Genomic DNA, 19,099 nt, shown 5'->3' with positions numbered 1-19,099 from the left:
GTTTAAGCAATAACAAAAATATAACATCTAGTTTGTCACCAATTTGTATATGTTCTTGTAGCTCATCTGGTAATCCACGATGCCAGCAACGCAGAGGTCATGGGTTCAATTCCCATGTCAGTAAAGTCAATAATGTTATGTTAAGATGCAATCAGACACAATCAGAACCAGCAGGACGTTATTTAGCACTGAAGTCACTTTTTTTAGTTTTGATGATGGGGGACGTGAGGGGTCCTTGCACGCTGTTAGTCATTAATGATACAGTAGGTGCAGATTGATGGCAGGCAGTCATGTTTGTCTCTCTCTCCAGCACTCTGAAGAGCAAGGAGCTCTCTCCTGTGATTGGCCACAAGGCTGTGCAGGCGTCAGGAGCAACAGTGCCCCCTGTCAGTGGTCAGCAGAGCAACAGCCAGTCTCCCCACTCTGCCGAGCACAGCCCCCACACCTTACGCAAAGGTCGGTCCCACTGGGATTTCTTTTAATTCACTCTACAGATAAAATCCTCTTTAAACCTGGTATAATGACTGTCTTGGGTGATCTGGTCACTGTATGTCATTTTGTGACAATATACAGTTGAAGTCAAAAGTTTACATTACAGAATCTGCAAAATGTGAATTATTTTACCAAAATAAGAGAGGTCATACAAAATGCATGTTATTTTTTTCATTTAGTACCAACCTGAATAAGATATTACACATAAAAGATGTTTACATGTAGTCCACAAGAAAAAATAATGAAATTATAAAAATGACCCTGTTCAAAAGTTTACATACACTTGATTCTTGATTCTCAGCTGTGGATCATTCAAGTAACAACACAGTATTGTTTTGTTTTGTTTTGTGATAGTTGTTCATGAGTCCCTTGTTTGTTCTGAACAGTTAAACTACCTGCTGTTCTTCAGAAAAGTCCTTCAGGTCCCACAGATTCTTTGATTTTTTTTCAGCGTTTTTGTGCATTTGAACCCTTTCCAACAACGACTCTATGATTTTGAGTTCCATCTTTTCACACTGAGGACAACTGAGGGACTCATATGCAACTATTACAGAAGGTTCAAACACTCGCTGATGCTCCAAAATGAAAAATGATGCATTAAGAGACGGGGTGAAAACTTTTTGAATTTGAAGATCAGGCTAAATTTAACTTATTTTGTCTTCTGGGAAGCATGTAAGTATCTTATGTAGCTTCTGAAAGGCAGTACGAAATAAAACAAATATGATACTTAGGCAAAATAAGAAAAATGTACACATCTTCATTCTTTTCAAAAGTTTTCATTCCATGGCTCTTAATGCATAATTTTTCCTTCTGACACATCAGTTAGAGTTTGAACCTTTTGTAATAGTTGCATATGAGTCTGTCAGTTGTCCTCAGTGTACTCATGAACAACTATCACTAAACAAAAAACCACAGCTGTGGATCAATCAGGTTACAACACAGCATTAAAAATTAAGTGTATGTAAACTTTTGAACGGGGTCAGTTTTATAAATTCAACTATTATTTTCTCTTGTGGACTATATGTAAACGTCTTTTATGTGAAATATCTTATTAAGGTCAGTACTAAATAAAAAATAACATGCATTTTGTATGATCCCTCTTATTTTGGTAAAATAATTAACATTTTGCAGATTCTGCAAGGTGCATGTGAACTTATGACCTCAAATATGCATCATTTGCTATATCAGTATGTGCTGTGTAATTGCACCCAATTTTCACCTTAGCACTTTGTATCTGTGATCTGATGACCCGAAACAAATGTTAATACCAGGTGTAAACAGGATCATAGAGTAAAGGTTACTTGAATGCATATTTGATTTTGTCTTCTCTCTCTCCTTACAGCCTCTAAGAAACTAGCCCCTGTGCCGCCCAAGGTTCCCTACGGCCAGTCTGGGGGGATGTCAGACCAATCCACAGGTCAGCCGTCTCCGGTTAGCCTGTCCCCCACTCCCCCAAGTACCCCCTCCCCATACGGTTTGGGCTGTCCCCCTGGACACGCGCCCACCTCTTCCCCTGGCCAGACCCCATTAGGGGGGCCCCATACGTTGTCCTCACCGCCCTCTCTGACTGGTACACTCACAAAGTCCCGACCCACCCCAAAGCCCAGGCAGAGACCCAGTCTACCCCCTCCCCAGCCACCCACCGTCCCCCCTACGGCCCCCCAGCCCCTGGAGCAGGGTCTACTTGACGGATTGTCCCCCGGGGAGAGCATGTCCACAGGTAAACATGCCTCAGTGGCAACATCACAAGTGGGAGTCCAGCGTCCCTCTCTCAAACTGTCTGTCTCTCCGTCCTACGCAGGCGATGGACTTTAAGGAGCCAGATCCCCTTATAAAATGTGAAGACATTTGTCTTAAATATGGAGTGCCCGTAGATTCAGTTGCCTTTGAGATGTATACTATGATAATTATTTTTGAATCCCTGAGATTATATTTTAGCGCTGCGATTTTTAAGAAAAATGGAGACAAAGGGAGTTCACTTTAAGCCCAGGGACATACTGTATATTTTTTACTACAAAGTGAAGTGTGTAATTTTTGCACCACCAGTGGAATTGTACAAATAATGACTTTCCGTACAGAGTTTTCACAGACTCTTCTGCTCCACCTCAAACAGGTAGTCTCGCACCAATTTCATGCCATTACTTGAGCCAGAAGTTGTTGGATGTGTCAGACCACTCTAACAAAGCAAGCAGTGTTTTAAAAGCGCCACTGACTTTACATTCTATAGTGTGTAAAAAATAAGGTACAAATTGGCAAGCACTTGCTGAAAATCATTAACTCCATTTAGATTAGAAAGCTTTACATTCAACTTTCTGGGACTGAAGATGCAGTCATATACATTGAATTTTCATAGGGAAATACAGTCATTTCAACAATAATCAAAGTGTTTGGGAATTACATGTGATTGTGAATTGTTTCTCCAAGCAGATTTCATAAGGAGCACAAACTAGTCGAATTGAAAAAAATTGCCAAGTACTTGCTGAAAATCGTCAACTCAAATTTGATTGATTATCTTTACTTTCAACTGTTAGGGATGCAGGTGCAGTCACATTTACGATTGTTCTGTGAATATTCACAGACAAAATCCATTTCAATAGCAGTCCAGATATCCAGATACAGATTTCACAAAGGGTTTAAACTGTTCACAAGGAAAAAAAATGGCAAAGTCAAATTTACCATTGTTCAGTGAATTTTCACAGGCAAAATCCAGGTGTTTCAATAGGAATCCATGCTATCAGGAATATCCAGAAAATATATATCCAGATGCAGATTTCGTAAAGAGTTTAAAAAATTGGCAAGCACCTACGGAAAATTGAAGGGTAGCTTTGCTTCCAATTTTTAGGAGTAAATGTGTGGTCACATTTACCATGGTTAGGCATACTTTGGCAGAGAGAAATCCAATTGTTTCAGTAGGAATCCATGCCATTAGGAATTATACAAAGTGAAAGGTGAAAGATTTTCCCACACAGATTACGTAAAGAATTCCAATTTGTCACCCTGAAAAAACTGGGAAGCACTTGCTGAAACCTCAACTGGATTTGCAAACTTCACATTCAACTTTCAGAACTGAAGGTGAAAGTGAAAGTCATGACATTTGCCAAGTATGGTAAACCATATTCGGAAGCACACACACATCAGTAAGTAGCGAACACACACCTGGACGGCCATTTGCTCCAGCACCTGTGGAGCAATTGGGCAAGAATTTGGTTAAAGAGAGGGTGGAAGAGAGCACTGTTCATTTACTTCCCCCACCTACAACTCCTGCTGGTACTGAGACTCAAACCTGCAACCTTCGGGATTTGTCACACTGATCAACAAAAAGCTTCTTGCTTTTTGGTCTTGGTTACTTTTTACATTTCTGCTATGATAGTTCTTCAGACAAGTAACACCTAACTGTAATAGCACATAATTAACACATAACAGTAACAGTGCATAAGTAACACGTAATAGTAACAGTGAATAAGTAATAAGTTATGGTAACAGCCTTAAGTAGCCTGTAACACCACATAAGGAATAAGTAATGTTACTTTTCTGTTATTTATCGGATACAATTGGAAACGTCTAATTACAATTAACTTACGTAAAGCATCTTTACACTGTTAAATAAAGGCTCTAAATTCTGTTGCGGATAAATGGCATACTAAAGCCACCTTAAAATGTTGTAACAAGCGTGTTACAAACAGACACGTGTAATGCATTATTTCCAGCAATTGTAATCTCTGTGTAAAAACACTTACACAGTCTTTGTGTGGCATTTAAACATCCTTAAATGCGGTTTTATGCTATATTTGTTGTTGTGGGAAAATCATGTCGGGGACAAATACTTTTTCACAGCAAAATGACCTAAAAACATCTATAAGAAAGTTCTGTTTATTTACTTCCCCCACCTACAACTCCTGCTGGTACTGAGACTCAAACCTGCAACATTCAGGTTAAAAGTCAGACTGTCACATTTACCATTGTTCTTCAAGTATTCTCATAAAGTTGCAAACATCAAAATATAAACAAAATGAACTTTTTCTCAAGTCAAAGGTCTGGCTAAATGAGACTGACCTAGAATGAAGCATTTTAACATGCAAAGAATTACACACTTCACCTTTAAAGTTCAGTATGAGCCCTAATTATTTTCCCAGCTTCAGTGTTTTTCTCTAAAGTAAGGTTCTGTGGTCTTTGTATCATTCTAGTGGCCCGCTGTATGGCACTGATTGTATGTTCTCTCATGTGAGGCGTGTCTGTCAGTCATTCTCCTGAGCACTGATTGATGTATGACTCTTTTATCCCCTGTCATCGTTGTGCACCTTGCAGCTGTGTGAGGCCAGGGACTGAGTGTGGGCTGAGTGTGAGGGGGACATTTAGGGTAAGCCAGAACCTGCTGTGCCCGTGCCATAGCCTCATCTCACACCGTCTGGCCTGGTGCTGTGGCTGAATCTGGGGCCTCTACCGCAGCCTTGCTCTCTGTCTCATACCGTAACACTTCCTTCTCCGGCTCTGTCATTCTCTCCCAGTCGCGGGGCTGTCCTTGGCTTCTTCATTCTGTCAGTGTAGTCTGTGCATGGTGTGAGACTGGTCTATGCATGGCTTACGGCCTTACTTTTCCCGGGCAACATCACACATTTGCCAACGTCGTCGCTTACGAAGTTCATCTCAACGCCTCCGGCCCTGACCTCACATCGTGATCCATTCCCCTTCCCAATATCCCCACCACCGCATAGGTGGGCCCAGGTAAACCCCAACCAAACTCTCTTTGAGTCGAGTCCATCGCAGGACGACAGTGCAACTCTCTGCCCCCCACCAGTCGTTACTACACCATCTGCGTCCATCTCATTCTTACACAGGGGAGGTCATCACAATCAGATACACCAATCCACATAGTCCACTGACAAGGTTCTTAATGTTACCACATCTTCAATTTGCACCCATCTTGTTGTCTATGTGTGGAGTATTTTGTTCATGGTCAGCGTTGGGGGGTAACACGCGTTACAAGTAACACGCGTTACAAGTAACATGCACTACAAGTAACATGCACTACAAGTAACATGCGTTACTAGTAACATAACGCTGTGCGCATATTTCTTGTAGAGTATCAAGTAAAGTAACGTGTTGCTTTTTACATTTATGTTGCGGTACTTTTTCAAACATGTAACATGTTTAGTGTTGCTTGGCAAATTTTGGCAGGTTTTCCCATAAATATTTCGCAATAGGTTAAAACTGGTTATGAGGATTTGTCACACTGATCAACAGAAAGCGTCTTGCTTTTTGGTATTGGTAATGTGTTACTTTTTAAATTTCCTTTATGATAGTTCTTCAAACAAGTAACAATGTTAACCGTACATAGGTAACACATAACAGTAACAGTGCATAAGTTACGTGTAACAGTAACAGTGCATAAGTAACGTAATAGTAACAGTGAATAAGTAACACATAATGGTAACAGTACATGTGTAACATGTAATGGTAACAGCGCATAAGTAACATGTAACGGCATATAATTAATAAGTAATGTTACTTTTCTGTTAATAAGCTGATTCATTTGGAAATGTCCAAGTAAAGTAACATGTTACTTTTTACATATATGCTGCGGTACTTTTTTATGTAACAGGTTTAGTGTTGTAACAGGTTTAGTGTTATAACATGTAACAGGTTTAGTGTTGCTTGGCACATTTTGGCAGGTTTTCCCATAAATATTTCACAATAGGTTAAAACTGGTTATGAGGATTTGTCACATTGATCAACAAAAAGCTTCTTGCTTTTTTGTCTTGGTAATGTGTTACTTTTTAAATTTCTGCTGTGATAGTTCTTCAAACAAGTAACATGTAACGGTAACAGCACATAAGTAACACAACAGTAGCAGTGCATAAATAACATGTAACAGTGCACAAGTAACACGTAATAGTAACTGCAAATAAGTAACAACGGTAACAGCGCATGAGTAACACATAATGGTAACAGCACATAAGTAACATATAACAGCACATAAGTAATGTTACTTTTCTGTTTTCTTATCTGATACATTTGAAAAGTCCAATTTCAAGTAACTTACATAAAGCGTCTTTACACTGTTAAATGGAGGCTTTAAATTCTGTTGCAGATAAATGGCATATTAAAGCCACCTTAAAATCTGTAACAAGCGTGTTACACATGTGTAATGCATTGTTTCCAGGAAGTGTCATCTTTGTGTAAAAACACTTACGCAGTCTTTGTGTGGCATTTAAACATCCATGAATGCCGTTTCATGCTATATTTGTTGTTATGGGGAAATCACGTCAGAGGCAAATACTTTTTCACAGGAAAAAATACCTAAAAACATCTACAAGCCAAGCAAGAAACCACCATTCTGGAAGACAGATACCCTTGGCTACTTTTCACCATATAAAAGTGTCACGTTACTTTCCATAAAAAGTAACAATGCAGTCGAATAAGCTATCTTTCAGGAGCATTGTACATGTAACGCGTTACTTTTTTGAAGTAACATTCCCCAGCACTGATTGTGGTAAACTGTTGATTCTATTGTTGTTACTTTTTGTAAAACTGCAATAAGTTTTATGTAGTACCTTATATTTCATATGAGCATAGCAGAGATTTTGCACTGAGGAAGGACAGGTTTAATTTCAAATGAAACAGATATTTCACCTTCCTCCCCAATGGCTCAGTGTGACCGAATCCCTGTGCAGAATGCCAGGAAACAGTCTGATGTGCCCCTCTCCTGCTGCAAAACACATTCAACACCCTTCGCTGACTTCGCCTCTAACAGTGGTCTGGAAACTGAAATTGCTTTTTGCTTTCTCTCTCCCTGTGTCGTTTTCAACATCCTCATCATCGCCATTTCCATCGTTTCTCTCTGTACTGTAAACTTGTCTTGTTGCTTCACTTTCGTGGCCATCGCTCTCATTTCCCATGATACTATAGCAGATCTCTTCAGTTTGGAAATTCCCTCCATCAATGTCAATCTGGACAGCCTGTTGGACGAGTTCAGGGTGGTCCCATGCCGGAGCTCCTTTGCCGCGGTCAGCTCTCCGGAGGGGGAGTCCGTGTCCGAGGAGGAGGGCCAAAGCACCACGCTATGACCCCTGAGCCCACCCAGCAGCATGCCAGCTTCACCCAGAATCCATCAACTCCTGCTGAGGCCCAACTGGAACCCCACCTTGGCCAAACCCTGAGTCACGGATACTACATGAGAGACTCGATGAGACGCCAACCACACAACAGGTGCCATAAAAAAAGCAACAGAATGGATTTCGTTCAAATTGCCACTGGAGGAACCTGGAGTTTTGTGTTACGATTCCTGTTTCTCTCTGAACGATTCTGTCTGTTTCGTTTTGTTGTTGTGTTGTTGGTTTTGTTTGATTGGGATGTTTTTATTTCTGCCTTATCAGAGCTGCAATTACAATACAATGCACATAGGAAGCAGTCTGCTGACTTTAAAGAAACCTCAAACACTTTGTCTTGCTGGAGGCTTCGAACTAAGACGCACCCTCATGGTATGAGAGTAGGCCGTCTTTGTTTTCCCTACAGGGTCCATGCTATGCTCTTTATAGATGACTTGGTGGCATATAGCATGTTTAAGTCTAATTTTGCAATGCTGAGGTCTTCTTTCTTGCTTTCTTTCTTTCTTTCTTTCTTTCTTTCTTTCTTACTTTCTCTCGAACCTACACTAATCACTGCTTTAGCAATCCAATCCAGTTGACCTTTCGCTAAGTCCCGCCTTAATGATCACTGACCAATCCGGTCTGTTGCCACCCATTAAATTATCAGACAAGTGCTCATTTCTCATTTAAAATGATTAGAAAATACACTAAACTCTTTGTTGCCTGTAGCTCAAACAGTAGAGCACAGCGCTAGCAATGCCAAGGTCATGGGTTCGATTCCCAGGGTGAACAAGATCTGATAAAATGTAAATGTGTACCTTGAATACAAGTTGCTTTGGATAAAAGTGTCTGCCAAATTTCATAAATATAAAAATAAATGTTGCCTCACAAAAGAGAGATAATGTTTTTCACCCTTTTCCAAATCTTGGAAGTTGGAATGCACATGAGGTGAATTGAATAATGTGTCCTTAACGCGAACCCTGGGTATTAAGACTTGTATGTCTTAATATAATATAAATGATGTCTCTTATTGAAATATGTAGTAGAAACCCATGAAAGACTTGCTTGATTTTAAAAAATCCACATCGTTTTATACATATTTTGGAATAATGGGGTGCACCATTATTTTGATGTGGTAAAATGGTTGCACTCGGTGAGCTACTGACACTACATGTTGCTATTTTTATGGCAGCACAGCTCGGAAAATAAAATACTGATACAATGACCACAGCTACTGAAAGAGCTTACAGGTGGCAATGGATAGAAGCGTAGGCTTAAACCCAGTGCCGTACCATAGATTTTTCCCCACAATGAGTCTTAATACCCTGGGAATTTGAGTGAAATTATCACTGAGAAACTCCTTCAGTGGCTGCGGTGTCATGGCAAGCGTCAGCATGTTTACATCCTGCCAGGATGGCATCTAGCGTTTCTTGTCTCTGCCATTTGTAAGTTCTTTCAGTAGCTGTGGTCTACTAAAAGCCTTAAAGGCATCAGGGCTAAAGTGGAAAGAACAAAGACGCAGGAAGTTTTATTCGTCCACAGGCATCTTCCCATTCTTTTCTCCTCTTCTAATCGCTAAGAAAGCAGTGAAGACTTGCATTGGTTCTCTTGTTGCCCTATGACTGAAAATGACAACAAAAAGCCACACAATGTGGCATTGTATTAGTATTTTATTTGCCGAGTTGTGTTGCAATAAAAATAGCAACAGGTAGCGGCAGTATCTCACTGAGTGCAACCATTTTACATCATCGAAAATAATGGCGACCCCCATAGTCCAAAATATGTATAAAATTATGTGGATTTTTCAAATAAACTACATCTTTCATGAGTTTCCTTCTACATATTTCAGTAATAGACATAATTTACGTTATATTAAGCAATACAAGTCTCTTTGTTTGAGTGAGCAACAGAAACTTTGGGGGCGGGGCTTAACAAAAGTTATTCAATTTAACATTTTGACTGATATGTGCATTTATCTGTGAGAGAACATTATCAGAACTTTCTGAAATGCACATAATACAGTAATAGAAACACAGCGACAACTGTTGCAGTAAAGTGTATTTTCTTAAAGAGCCAAAACAATATAATGCAGTACCTGAAAGCAAGGTAGGAAACCCAGGGTTCCCACAGTCATGGAAAATATCAGGGTATTTATAATAGCATCCCTCTAACAAATCATTGCATTTTCTCTAGCCTGTATTGTTTTTTTTTTTTTTTCTGTTCTGAAATATTTTTGCAATCTCTACACTGTAAAAAGTTTTCACCAGTTTCAACTTAAAAACTGAAGTTTAGCAGCTGCCTTAAAATTTTTAGTTAAATAAACTTAAAAGTACAAGTCATTTCAACTCTTAAGTTAAATCAGCTTCAAAGTATGTCATTTGAACTTTATGATGTTTTATTAACAAGGTTCGGGAGGAGCTCGGACAGCACACCAAATATGCATTACTGTACTCCGGCTAATTATATGTAAGTGTGAACTCGTGAAATTGTAGTGATTTGAATTGACTTGTAGTTTAAGACAGCTGTTGAACTTAAGTTTTTAAATTGAAACTGGTGAAAACTTTTTACAATGAAAATGATATTCAAAATCCTTATCTTGGAAATGTGTTTATAGAAGGTGTGGGAACCCTGGCAATCTCAATTCCTCTCCCTTTACCTGCAAAACAGAAACATTGCTTGTGTTAAAATGGGTCACTGCAAACACTTTCCTGCATAAAAAGCTTTTGGCAGCCACTGCTGAGATTCTGGTTCTGTTCTAACGCACTGCCTTGCATTTTCTGTTGTCTTTCCGCACCCATATGCCCTCCAAAGTGCTTCAAACGCAGTGCCACACTTTCCCTTCTGTATATACCAATACTGTATATAAAGATGTGTAGATAAGTGTCAACGAGAGGACAAATGTAAAGGCAAATATGAATTATATATTCATAAATGTGACATGCCATATTTATCTTGTATAGAAATAATGTTCTAAGTATTATTTTGTCCCTGAACACTTTTTGTCAGGTTCACATAGCAAGTGAGTTTTTTGCACTTTTGTAAGCCATGAACTAGATGTAGAAATACGAACGCAGACGTGGCAGAAGTTTAGCTAGAGTTACTCCCGAGAGAGATTTTATCCCTAAACCGACCTCATCGATAACAGCCTTAATCAACAGCATAAATCAACAACAAACTGTATAGCTACTTATTATTACTATTAGGAAATATATCAACAGATTACACTAAGCGTATAACATCGGTTCAGTCTTAGCATTGCGTAGAATCTGTTAGATTATATAAATGACAATACAATGGCCCCAGAAAGTTGTTATGTGTGGAATCTGTGAATAAATGACTAATTAACTAGTCATTTCTTCAGTTACCTTTAATCAACTGTATGTATGAGGTGATTTCTCCACTGATGTCATTCATCACATGAACATACTTTTTAGGGCCACTGTATAGCATATCTCACCATAAAATCAATGGAAAAATAACTTGGCAGGGATCCTTTCCAAAAAAGATATCAGGCCCTAAAGATCCTTCAAAGTCTCATTGCTTTTCCCCAGACACATGAGATGGCACATTGGTTTCATGGGTAGACAACACTGCGAGACTACTGGATGCTGCAATTTCTCTTGTCTGAACTTGTACAAAAATCGCAGGACTTTAAGGTCAAACAGACATTAGCTCACTTCTGTCCCGTGGAAGGAATGGGCACAACGAACCGTCTCCGTTCTCATACGAAGGACTCTACTTCCAACGGTGGATAGCCATGGCTCGTTTTTCTCTCTCTTTGAATAAGCATTAGTGTACGTCAGGGACAAAAGGACTTTTTTGCTGAAATCTGTGATATGCCTCAGTGTGTGTTCTTGATGAAATATAGTCTACTGATTATTGGTGACTGAGTTCTAGTTGTAGTGATTACACAATGATAATTGCAAGTGCCCTCACATTCAGTATTTATAACCTGAAGCTAACGGCGAGTTTCGTGCGTACGTGAGGTTCCGTCTGTGCCGTTTCCCGCGGTGTTCTGTGAGGAGGCAGTCGTGTCTGTTCGAGTGTGCTGACTGAATGTGATTTCGCCTTTACTTCGAAGTGCACTAGAGTAAAGGCCTTATAGCAGCTGCAATAGACGCATGGTTTATTTTCTGTATAAGCGTGACACTTTTGCTCATCTCTCTCTGTTAGCGCTCATAATGAATGCTTTTGTTGTTGTTAATGAAGACGTGAGAGGGTTTCATATTCCGGTTCAATACTGCATCTGTTATCACACGCTGAAAAGACACAGGTATATGTTATCATAATGTGATTTGTAAATTAAGATCATGAGATTAATGTCTTTAATTTACAGCAGGCTATGTTTAACATTTATATCCAGTAATTTGAAGTTCAAGAAATTGTGAATGGATGTAATAGCCATGATGGAACTTTTTTAACCTGATCAATTGTACATAACATAATTTTAACTGACATTTGACCCATACAGAATCAGCACAGGTTATATTTCACCCCAAAATCAGAAGAAATGACGATTAAATGATTAAATCAAATGATTTTCATGATGATTAAGCACAATATCATTCCCAAATGTCATAAAAAATATATATTCAAATTATGCCACACTATGTAGTACTTTACTTATAACAATAAAAAAAACTTTGTATATTAGTCATTTTTAATGTAATGAAAATGCAAAAAATCTTAAAAAGAGAACATTTTATTTTGTATTTTTCTTTTGATTTTGGAGTGAAATGCCCTGACCTAGACCTGTTGTCGTGATGCTTTTCATTGCATTTTATGCACTGATTATGGGAAATCAGTACAGAATTTGATTGGAAATGTGTTGAATTCTCATTGAGCACTGTAAGCATCATTATATAAGTCTAAATGTATGTTAAGCCCAACATGTAAAAGGCAGATATCTGCAGGTACAGATTCCATGCAGGCCTACCAATGAGTCAGATTTGATTCAAAAAATTTCTCTTATTACTTGCTTAATAGTACAATTACAGTACAATTTACCTTTTCAAAATAGGATTTGTTAAATAAAACAGTCATCTAAGGCACCATTACAAAGATATAATTTGTGCTGATACATTTATTTCTTAATCTATCAGACATTTTCAACATGAAAAGAATTAATTATACAAAGAAGCCACATTTTTTTTTTTTTTAAGCAGTTTTAACAGTGACAAACTGAACTTAAGACTTTTTCTCAATACACATAATCTGTTTTGAACATTTAGGTTGCTATATCACCCATTTACATCATCCTGTGAAAGCCAGCAAGTTGCAGTGACAGAGCATGCATTTAATTATTCCCTTTAGATATTCACACGTGTGTTCATTAAAACATTAATAGTTCATAAAGGGAGTCACGATGAACCAGGGATGTGTGAACAGGTGATTCAAAGGTGATAAGTTGATCAGTGCACATTGTCCAACAATGTACAGCCCTCTTCACCCCCGCTTACCGAACTAATGTACAAATCTGCCTGTAAATCACCCTCCTCAGCTTAGCATATCAGTGGAAGAACACAGTCTGTACTGTGAAGCCTGCCGCAGTCCTTATCAGAATGTCAGAAATACATAGATATATATTAAACTCTACATTTGTAATACTTCTGGTCTAAGTGCTTTTGTTTGCTTGTGTGTTGTTCACCTCAAACTGCTGCAGTAGCAATGTCTACATCCTAAAATGATGTAAATGAAGACAAGATTTGATTGTCATTATGTTTTTTTTTTTTTTTTTTTAAGTGAAAAGTTAGATGTTTGAAATTGTATCTCAGTATGAACTCAAACATTTTTAGTTCTTACTAATTCTGTTAAATATACACTCTTAAAAATAAAGGTGCTTTAAAAGATTCTTCGCAGCGATGCAATAGAAGAACCATTTCTGGTACCACAAGGAACCATTCAGCCAAAGGCCATCTGAAGAACCTTCTTTCACCAAACATTTTGTGGAACAGGTTCTTCAGATATTAAAGGTTCTGTATGGAACCATTTAGACAAAAAAGGTTCTTCTATGGCATCATGAAGCACCTTTATTTTTAAGAGTGTAGGCTGATGATCCACAGTAATTTTATAGTTTTATATTGTATGTCAGTAAAAGTCTTTGTCATGTAAAAGTCAGACATTTTATTATGAACACTTTTTTTTTCTCCATCTAATACTTCCAAAACCAAATAGCATGGGCTATGTAATTCATATTTAATTTTCTAGCTCTATACTTCTAAGGCCTGTTCACAATAAGGACAATAACTATAAAGATATCGATAGCGATATAGTTCTAAAAATCATTCTCAGTATCCACACCACAGCTATAACAATAAAGCCACAAACGAATATCGTCGGAATTGCCTTTGCTGTTTTAGGACCAATTTGTATGTATTTTACTTTTATATGATTGTCTAGACCTAGTGATGAGGAGGTTTAGGGACGGGGTTAGTGGTAGGTAATTCGTGCAAATTCATACTAATTGGGGAACTTGTAATACACATACGATTTAGCACAAGTCAGATTGTTCGAATTCGTATGAATTAGCCACCTCGTAAAATATGTACAAATTGTCTTGAGATCTGTTTGGAATCGCTTTTAGAATTATTTTTTTCCAGCTGATATACAATACATTTTTTTTATTATTGATATACAATAATAAAAATGTCACCCAATTAGAATCAATCCTGCTATCACGTGCTCGAGAATTTACGTTTTTTTTTCAGCTGATGAACGATAAAATAAATGACACCCAGACAGAATTAATCCTGCTATTGCGAGCTTGAGAATTTATGATTTTTTCAGCTGATGAACGATAAAAATGTTCAAGCTCAAGCGGCAGACAATATCGTCCGCTGGTGTGGACGCTAATATAGACGTTTTTCCTGAACCCGGAAGTCACACTTGACTTTTAACTTGAAGAATGCTTTGCATTTCCGGTCTCCAGCGTTTCTAGTCAAATTATGTATATTCCGTATATTCCGATTTTAGCCTATATCTAATGTTTTTTTGGGGGGAGGGATCAATTTTTTATTGGTTTTGCATAGAAAAGGTCATATACAATTGTATATAATTGCTTCTGTACAAAAACAACAGCTCAATCTGACCCTCTGAACCCCTCCAAACACTTTAGCCTATATCTAATGTTAAACCTGATAAAATGTTTTTAAAAAACACACGGCGCGTGCTTAGCGTGTGCAATGTCGCAACGACATTTTTCGGTGCCTCACTCCTCAAAGTTTAACGAGTGTGTAGATGACACGGAGCAGCCGATGTTAGAAACAGACAGATGCTATTTGAATGGGTTCCTATGGAAACCGGAACAAAAGAGCAATAAAATCGGAAGTTAGAATTTGTAATGGCGGCGCTTATCGTTTACTCAGAAAACAGGTCTATAGTTATGTTTATAGTTAACGTTCTTGGTGTGAACGGGTCTTTAAAGTGCAGTCACATTAGTGACATTTCAGCAGGCAAAAAGCTCACATGAAAGTCACTTTCAAACCAAGCAGGTTTCTGTTGGCCAATGCTGTGAACCTTCACAGAACGTCTCATTGGCGTGTGTTTCACCGAAAGACTAAGAAAAAAAATCTGGGACAAACTGATACTTCAAACATCACCTGAACCATGAAAGAGCAAACTCTGAGCAATAAAACTGTCCTCTGGGAGACGACACATTGGTCAATGGGGTGAACTAGTACTAACACGTGCACGAGTCTGAAATGGCATTTCTGTACAGGTACGTCACAGAAACACCCTCCAATCATGTAATGACTATTAACTTGCACAGAATGTGAGGTATTAATCATTTCGGGGCTGGAACTAGCTGAAGAAGTCTGATAGCCCGTGTGACAGGAATTTCTGGACAGACGAGGGCGTGTTTCATTCCGTAGAGTTAAAGCTCAAAGTAGAGCCTCATCACACCCTTCCCCATCCTCCATTCTCAAACTTGCTGTGTCCATGGTAGTTGTAACTGAATCCCACTGTGTTTCTAAGATCAGGTGACAACCAGACGACCAGCTCGTCTTTTCTTCTTCACGTTGAAATGACCCAGTCTCCTCACGGTAACTTGATGAGGGAAGCGTTTCAAGCTCAAGACCAACTCTACATTCAGATCCAGAACAAAACATTTGTGTATCTGTACAGTAACATTATATATCCCATTTGACTCTTCTGTAAGCAAGCTTTCTCCATAATGCCTCCCCACAAGACATGCCAGAACAAGCCTTGGAAAAGATCTCACAATAACCGTCTGTTTTTCATTAAACATTCAATGTGACTTTCAAACCAGTCAGTACATCTCTTTTTTGCGACAGTATGGCTTAATGATAAAAGCGATCGAGGTACCACATAGAAGCACTTTAAGCCAACAAAACCCATGGAAGTGTGGCAGCCACCAGTGCCAGTAAGGTGAAGGTGATCATTAGGATCAGAAGGCAGCAGGAGATGGTGCAAAGCCTCTGTCTATTGCCGCTATAGTCCTGCTGCATGGCTGAAGTTGTCCCAATGTCAATAACATCACCCTCTGTCATGGGTCGACCCAGCTCACTTATGATGAACACTTCTGAAGCATCTTTAGGACAGACGAGTCTTCGTCTACATAGTCTACATGAAATACTCCTTAGACACCTGCAGATACAGCCAAGACCTCCAGTATAAGACCCAACTGGCAATATAGGAGTGGGTATAGATGGTACTTCCAGTGTCTTTCCGATCTTTTTGGCTTCAACCGTTGAAACTGTCAATCCGTGAAACTTAGTGATGAAGGTCAGGTGTCTGCAGACGGGGCAGATGATATTATCCCGTTTAATGAATCCGTTCTGGCTGGTGTTCACCAGAGTTCGTACTAAGCAGTCATGGCAGAAGTGATGCCCGCAGCTGAGCGTCCTGGCGCTGTCCGAAAGACTGTCGTAACACACCGGACACTCGCTGTCCTGAGCCTCCTCGTCCATGTCTCTCCGGTTTTAAAGAGCCCCTCGACGAGGTAAACAGCAGCCGTCGGGAAAACGCACACTGGCGCAGGTAACTGATACTCCCGTGAAGATAACATGCGGATACCGTGACGACAGCCGTTGTCACGCGAGAAATGTTGAAAAACTAGATCCTTTGTTAACTGAAAAGAAGAAACTAGAACCAGTTTAATGTAAACACTGCAGCTGTGCAGTTTTCAAGTGTTAGTGTCGTTTGTTTGGTGTTTTTTTTTAAACATAACGTACATAAAAACATAAAAGCCTACTTAGCATTTAGACACAGCCCGCCATAATAATAATAATAATAATAATAGTAGTAGAATTATTATTAGTAGTAATCATAATAATAATACTTTCTATAGTTTCTAGAATGTATTATTATTATTAAATATAGAAAACGTAAAAAAAAACCGAATAAAATAAAATTATTAATAATAATAATACATTCTAGTTAATATAGATTTATTATTAAAACTATAAAATTAATAAATTATTATTATTATTATATGGATTAATATATATATATATATATATATATATTATTATTATTATTATATGGAAATATTTATAGAGAAAAATGAGGAACAAAATTAAACGCATAAAAATAAACACTTTATTATATGAAACATTTCCCATAATAATTTCTAGTAATTTATTGATTTACTATTACTAATTGTATTATTATTATTATTATTATTATTATTATATGGAAATATTTATAGAGGAAATTAAAAGAATACAAATAATTTCATTATTTTATTCAATATTTTCGATAATAATAATAATACATTCTATAATTTATAGAATTTAATATTATTAATAATAATATATTCTAGTTATTTATTACTGATTAATTATTACAACAAGAAAATTAATAAATGTAATAAATTATAATAAATAAATTATTATTATTATTATTATTATTATATGGAAATATTTATAGAGTAAAACAGAGAAATGTTACTTTCACTTACTTTCATACTTTAATTATTAGGCTATATTAAATAATTTTGATGATAGTAATAATAATAATAATAATAATAAACATTCATTATTTTATTAATTATTTTCGATGATTATTAATAAGAAGAATAATACAATTATTATTATTTGCAGTAGTAGTAGTATATGGAAATATTTATGGAGAAATTAAAAATATATTTAATGTATTTTATTTATTCATTATGAAATATATTCAATAATAATAATTTCTTATTCTCTAAAATTCTCTAAAATATTCTTATTATTATTGCTCTTGTTGTATATGAAACATTTATAGAGAGAAATAATAAGATTCATAAATGCACAAAATGTGACAAAAATGTATTATATGAAATAATTTTGACGCTAATAATAATAATAATAATAATATTAAAGTAGCTGTAGTAGTAGCATATGGAAATATTTATAGAGAAAAATGCAAAAATAAAAAGCATAACAAACATACTTTCATTATTTTATGAAATATTTTTGATGATTAATAATAATAATAATAATAATAATAAGTATTATTATCTTCTGTAGTAGTAGTAAATATTTGGAGAAAAATAAAAAATATATATTCATATATATATATATATATATATATATATATATATGGAGAAACATATACATACTGTTGTTCATACATGTTGTTCATACACAAGAAAAGAAAAGACACAACTGAACATCCCAAGAAAGGAAAACACATAAGGTTTTCTTGATTGAACTGACTGGTGAGACATTGAAGTTTTCCTGCAAATATTTAGCCGACTTTGGGATTACACAACAAATATCTCATTGCATTGACAAATTGCATAAGAAGACACATGACGTGTTATGATGCTGTGGTGAGCAGCATCATTCTTTTCGGTCGTGACTAGTTTCAAACTAAATAAGAAACCCAATATAAGTTACAGGTGTTTGTTTTTTTTAATCTTTTTTTATTGTTTTACTCCATTGCATTTGAAGAGAATGTAAAATAAATTAGTAAATTATATATATATATATATATATATATATATATATATATATATATATATATATATGTAAATTTACTAATTTATTTTACAAAATATGTTCAGTAATAATAATAATAATAAAAATGTTCTTCTTTTTCTTATTGTTGCTTTTGTTGTATAGAAAACATTTACAGAGAGAAATAATAAGATTCATAAATGCACAAAAATAAAAACGTTAACAATAGTAGTCACACAAAGACCTGTTTGAATAAACTAAATTGAGTGGGAAAACAGTTAGTTGAAAAAAATTAGTTGAAAAAAAAAACAAACAAACAAACAAACAAAAAACTAAGCATAATGTGTATATTTATTTATTTATGTATTTTTAATTACATTTATTAGATATATAGATATATATTCCATTTTTTAATTATAACGCGCCATCTTGTGGTGTGATTTCTACAGAGGTGGTCAGTTGTAAAATGAAATATGAATCACTCATTATTTCCCGTTTTATTACTCACCAATATCCGCATATCGTGTCCGTTTCAGATTCAGAGAGAACCCATTACTATGCATCATAAATAATAAAGTGCTTTGCATGCGTTTCACTGACGTTCAAATGACGCAAGGA

General features: G+C 36.7%; 2 protein-coding genes across 14 annotated transcripts in view; one reads left to right on the top strand and one right to left on the bottom strand.

Annotated features, from left to right (window-relative positions):
* arhgap44a (Rho GTPase activating protein 44a) overlaps nucleotides 1-13,183 on the top strand; it is a 76,097-nt gene extending 62,914 nt beyond the window's left edge. For 4 of the 13 annotated variants that reach the window (XM_051102061.1, XM_051102102.1, XM_051102047.1 and 1 more), the window contains 3 exons: nucleotides 311-456; nucleotides 1,835-2,212; nucleotides 7,399-13,183. In XM_051102061.1, the coding sequence (XP_050958018.1) occupies nucleotides 311-456; nucleotides 1,835-2,212; nucleotides 7,399-7,556 (682 nt within the window). In that variant the 3' untranslated portion in view covers nucleotides 7,557-13,183. Of the gene's footprint in view, nucleotides 1-310; nucleotides 457-1,834 lie in introns of all 13 variants that reach the window. The other 9 variants (XM_051102107.1, XM_051102054.1, XM_051102100.1 and 6 more) reach the window with 8 other exon arrangements.
* LOC127159224 (RING finger protein 222) lies at nucleotides 13,085-16,565 on the bottom strand. Its single transcript, XM_051102117.1, has one exon. It carries the CDS (start codon nucleotides 16,505-16,507, stop codon nucleotides 15,917-15,919), a length of 591 nt encoding a protein of 196 aa, XP_050958074.1. The 5' UTR covers nucleotides 16,508-16,565; the 3' UTR covers nucleotides 13,085-15,916.
* Nucleotides 16,566-19,099: the final 2,534 nt, after the last annotated feature.

Source organism: Labeo rohita, chromosome 3 (genome assembly GCF_022985175.1).
Source record: "Labeo rohita strain BAU-BD-2019 chromosome 3, IGBB_LRoh.1.0, whole genome shotgun sequence".
Taxonomy (NCBI): Eukaryota; Metazoa; Chordata; class Actinopteri; order Cypriniformes; family Cyprinidae; genus Labeo; species Labeo rohita.
The sequence above is the reverse complement of the archived record's forward strand: the minus strand, read 5'-3'. Positions and strand labels throughout refer to the sequence as shown.